Source organism: Helianthus annuus, chromosome 6, assembly GCF_002127325.2.
Source record: "Helianthus annuus cultivar XRQ/B chromosome 6, HanXRQr2.0-SUNRISE, whole genome shotgun sequence".
NCBI lineage: Eukaryota > Viridiplantae > Streptophyta > Magnoliopsida > Asterales > Asteraceae > Helianthus > Helianthus annuus.
Genome location: NC_035438.2, coordinates 93392998 through 93398519, shown reverse-complemented (window position 1 = coordinate 93398519; position 5522 = coordinate 93392998). Strand labels below are relative to the sequence as shown.

The window sequence follows — 5522 nt, the reverse complement described above, 5'->3', positions numbered from 1 at the left end:
AGTGGTTGACTGTTTGTTTCGCGCGCATATGTCTGAATGGTTAAACATTATACTGAGTCTGTGAGCAGATGTCTGAATGGTTAAGTATTATATTGAGTCTGAATGGTTAAGACCTCTAATCCACATTGGTCAGACATTTGTCACTAAACGGTTAAACATCATACTAGCTCTTAATGATTCAGAACTCTTACTCTTACTGGTTTAGCACTTAATGATTCAGATATGATTCAAAAGTTGTCAAATAACCCCTTACTCTTACTCGTTAAGCACTTAGTGGTTTAGACCTCTTATTAATTCAACACTTATCCATTGAAAAGTTGCCAAACACCCTCTTAAACTTCAATAAAATTACTTTTGTATGTTTCCAATAACTTTAACTTTTTTTTTTGAATGACTAATGTTACTCTCTTGAATTTTTATATTTATAAATAAATCATCTTTACATAGGATTGAAGTCATTGAACCCAACACCTCTCACAAAAATAATGTTATTACCCACTTGGCAACTTTAATGAGTATCGTAGAGGTTGGGAGTTGGAGTTAACGTGTTATGTCTTCTCATCTAAACCCAAGTTACGTCATCCATCATCTCCTCTCCTGAACAGACATATTATATTATCAACAGATAAATAAAATATCTATCTATCCATCTGGTACGGACCAAATCCAAGGGCCGTAAAACTAGCGACTACCATGAGAGAGAAAACGCGCTAATTCATCTCTTCTCATCTCATCTCATCTCATTTCATACAAAACAACAATAACAATCATCGATTTCACCCCCAAACCCTAATTACAAAACAATATTCGCTACCTCACAATCCCCTCCTTCCTTATGCTTTTTATTTCCGATTAATCCATTAATAATTAAAGCTACAGAGCCCCCTAAAAAGGGGATTCCTGATTTTGTTGTCGGTCAAGTAAGGAATTTGAGGAGATTTTGTTTGTTCTTCAAGTCATAAACTTATAATTGTTATATAGGTTAGGGTTAGGGTTTGTCTTGTTGAGATTGTATGGGGCTTCAGGCTGCCGATCTTGTTGAGGATCAGGATGATCTTAAGGGAGGTAAAGGTGCTGCTGCTGCTGCTGCATCGGTTTCGTGCTCGATTTGCCTCGAGGTTGTTGTCGATGATAGCGGGGATCGGGCGTGGGCGAAGCTTCAATGCGGGCATCGGTTTCATTTAGGTCAGTTGATTTTATTGTAATCTGTTGGCTGTTAATGTTAATTCAATTGATTTTGATGTTATAGGATATGGATTGTTGGGGCATGATTGGTTACATGTTATTGATTGGTTTGTAATTATGGGAATCATGTGATCTGCAAGTAGTTGTAGCATTAGCTTGTGTTTGATCTGTACACACTAACTAAACCCTTGTGGCGGATGATATCTAATACATCAAAGGGTAGGCGGGTAGCCTCATCGGTTTCTGTGTATAGCCAGTGTATGCAAGATCTTGTTGTGTGGAAAATTTGGTGTTGGTTGTGAGATCTTTAGGTTCTCACTTTAATTGTTGAGTTTGATTCATATTGAGGGTTTGAATAAACCGAACGGAGAAAATGGTACATGCACTAATCGGTCTTTGTCCCGATTGCTGAGTGTTATGTGCCTTATGTCCAAGGCTTGATGCAAAACTACTATCAATCCGGGGGTCTCACTGGAAGCAGCCTCTCTATTCCTACAGGGTAGAGGTAAGGCTGTCTACATCTTACCCTCTCAGACCCTACCTTTGGATTGCTATTGGTGGGATTTACTAAGTATGATGATGATGATGAATAAACCGAACAGAGAAAAGCATTTTTCTTTTTGCTAGTAGTTAACTATCGTTTGCCGAAGCGTGATAACGTTAATGCTATTTCATTGAGTTTGCATGTGTTTGCTAGGTTACAACTTAGAAGGCCTATACATGGAAGCTTAGCGTATAGTTTTCAATACAAATGTGGTGCAAATCTGAAAACCGACAAATGACGATGTGCGTTGGTTGGTGTGAAGTTATGGGTCTAAAGTCAGAAATTTAAGCGTCAATTTATGTGCATATTAGATTGAATTTTGGTATCGAATTGAAGTGTGAACTTAACTGGTATCCAAAGAAGCTAGGGGTATTCTTTCTACTGATAAGGTGTTAGAAAATATTTCTGCTAACCGAATACGATAGGGGTAAAAGTATTAACATGCTACAGGTAGGTGCTGGCTTCGCGTATGGAAAATACTGAACAAGTACTATACATTTATTTCTGCAGCATTGTATGCGGTACATGAAAGACTTTAGGTAATGTAAGCAGATAGAGTTATGAGTGTTAGGTTATAGGTGTGTTTTATCATGTCTTTTTGTTAGGAACACGAGCCATCAACCGTATCATATTCATATATACATGGTTGTTTTTGCATATACATCACAACTGTAAACATTAACACAGGACAGGATCACAGCTAAGGATTTGATTACCAAAAGTTAGCACTTTTTTCAAGATTAAATATGATCCATGATTTGTTAAATTCATATAGCAACTTCTGATTAGATGAATCTCTATTGTATAGATCTTTCTAATTTAGTGTCATATATGGCTTCTTTCTTTTATTCGCGTACAGATTGCATTGGTTCTGCATTTAATGCGAAGGGAGTGATGCAATGCCCCAACTGCAGGAAAGTTGAGAAAGGCCAGTGGCTTTTTGCGAATGGTTCTAGATCGTATCCTGAGTTCAGCATGGATGACTGGGCCCACGATGAAGATCTCTACGATCTAAGCTATACCGAAACCACTGTAAGATGCATCTCTTTTATAGCTTAATAGTCCTTTCTCTCAGTTTCAACTGGCAGTTATTATTATGGTAAAGTTACTTTATAAACAGTTGTTGTCATTGTTTGGATACTGTGATTAATAGGATATTAGTAAGTTAACTTCTTCTCCTCAAGAAACTTTGAGGAAACTCTGGTTATTCCCCATTTTAGTTTATCGAAGTACTTAGGTTGTTAAGTGAAGCGTGTGGGACGCTCAACTTTTTGGCATCTGATTGCTTTACACGTATATTTTTTTTATTTGCAGTCAATGTGGTGCCCCTTTAGTGGATTTACTCGGATTGCTGCTTCTTTTGAGTAAGCACATGACCCTTCTATATATCACCTCTGTTTCTATTTATCATCTCCATCTGCCTTTTAAACCTCAGATTCAATTGCTTTAACTTTTGCTGCTTATGTGCTTATAAAAATCATTAAACTGTAAAGTGAACTCAGTTTGACGTGTATTATTATTCTTGTTTAAGGTGACAACGATTTGTGCTGTTTAAACTAGGCCTGCAAGTTAGCGGGTTCTCATTAACTTTCAAGAAAATATAATACACAAAATGCATGGTTAGCAACCAAATTGAACCAGCAATCTCTGTGCGTGGTTAATTGTTGATCGAAAATTATAATGTGTTCGAATTTTTTTCAACAAATATAGGATTAAAAAAAAAAGAAATTGCATTTTACAAGGTCTAATACCCCCCTTCTCGAGTGAAATTGTCGGTTCTTTGACTGGTGTTTATTTTCATTTTTGTGGAAATCGTTTATCGTAATATCTTCAAATAGCATGTACGCTTTGTTCCGTTATCCTGCTTTTATTTTATTGTCTTCATTTTGCTTCTTATGACCATATTAATATCATGCTCTGCTTCTTATTTTGGTCATAAAGAATGAAAGAAAACTTGATTGAATTATGTTTTCTACTGTTTTTCTATCTTTTTGTTAGACTGCTCATTTTTATTTCATTTTCTTTTTATTTTGCAGTGATGGGGAATTCCCGACAACTGCGTGTAAGTTTTTTTCACTCAAAATTTACTAGTAACGTTCTAAAGGGACTTGTTTAATTATTGTTTATTTCCCCAGACCATGATCTTCTTGGACCGCATGCAATTTTTACCGAACATGCAGCAACGGTATCATCTGCTGCTCATCTATGTCCATATTTTGCATATGTTCAACCGGTTCACCCGTCTTCGTCATCCTCAACTTCCAGTGCAAGTGTTGCTGATGGTCCTACACCTACCTACAATAATAACAACAATAATAATAGTAATAATATTAATAATAATAATCACTGGAACAGCAGCCAAGCAGCATCCAGTGATATGCCAAATTCTTATGCTTTGCCCACCATGGATGTCCGCTATCCCTCCGCCCTCTTTCCTCCGTCAAATAACCGTGTAGGCGTCGGTAGTGCGGATCAACCCTCCATGCCACCTGTCATGCCGCGAAGACCGGTTAGGAATAATGCTGATGTTCCTAGATCAGCCACTTACACGCATCCGTTTCTTGTTGGCCAAAGGTAAAACACACCTGGCTGTCTTTTAAACCTTATACTGTATCTCCTTATATTATCGCGATGTTTTGCGTACTTTGTGTAGTTCTGCCGCAAGAGTTCCCAGCTCGGTTGGGTCGTCAATGATTCATCCTCATCCCGGGAGTGCCGCACGGGCTCGTGAGCGGGCTCAGGCCCTTCAGGCCTATTTTCAACAACCCAGTGGTTTACCGGGCTTACGTGCGCCTATGCTATCTGGATCACGAAGATCCAACAGCCAGGCCCAGATGGGTCAAGTGGGCTCATCTTCAGACCCGATTCATGGAGGTGGCATCTATTACCTCCCAACATCCGTGTCATCAACTACTAGAAGTGGCTTTCAGGAAGCAGAAAGCTCGATGGCGAATCCATTCCACCATACATGGGAAAGAGACCAACACCTAGGGCCAGCGTGGGGTTTTCACCAGAATGGTGGTGGTGGGTCTGGTGGGGTCTTTCGAGTGAGGCATGGGTCGGAGAGGACTCAGTCTCAAGGTCGTTATCGGTCGTAAGTTAAAAAGAAGGTTTTATTCGGCTGCTTTTCATATCATGAACCAACGAGTATGATGAGAAAACTTATTTGGTGAAGTGTTTTTAAGAATGTAAGTGTTAACAGTTGGTTTCAGGCTTGATACTGTTGAATGGCCTTGAAATGAGTCCATTTGCTGCTTTGTTGATTGGTTTGTGTCATGGATGTTGGCTTGGAAATACATAATAACCTTAATTGTGTTGAAACATGATTAAACTAACTAGAAAGTAATATGTTTTAAGATAGTTTCTTGTTCTATTACATGTACTTGAAACCAGTTAGGTAATCAAAAATACATTTTAATAGTTCATATAAATCTTTTAGCTTTCTAGTCAAGCTTAAGTTTTTAGCATGAAGATTTGACAAAACCAAGGGGATGTGACCCAGCCAACCGATTCGTTTTGCCAGCTCTAGTGATGACTAGTTCAAGCCTAGGAAGTACAACTTCTAGATAGAACTGCAAAAGTAGAATATTTTTTAAATGGCTTCACCGTAAATATAGGAAGGAAAGACCAGTAGAAGATAATGCATGATGCATTGTGGCTTCCCTAAGAGTAGATTTTTCAACACATGTATCCTTGTTTTGTGACATGCATAGAAGTTCATGAATGTCTACAAATTCTGATGCGATATTACTCACGCAAACCAGATTGGATCGGAAATACAGAAGAGTCAAAA

At 38.2% G+C, this 5522-nt stretch overlaps 1 protein-coding gene across 1 annotated transcript; it reads left to right on the top strand.

The window, feature by feature from the left end:
- Nucleotides 1-513: 513 nt before the first annotated feature.
- Nucleotides 514-5064, top strand: LOC110940138 (E3 ubiquitin-protein ligase RFI2). The gene is made up of 6 exons (XM_022181699.2): nt 514-1185; nt 2589-2761; nt 3044-3093; nt 3766-3791; nt 3865-4303; nt 4383-5064. Exons 1-6 carry the CDS (start codon nt 1014-1016, stop codon nt 4825-4827), a joined length of 1305 nt encoding a protein of 434 aa, XP_022037391.1. The 5' UTR covers nt 514-1013; the 3' UTR covers nt 4828-5064.
- The last annotated feature ends 458 nt before the right edge of the window (nt 5065-5522 follow it).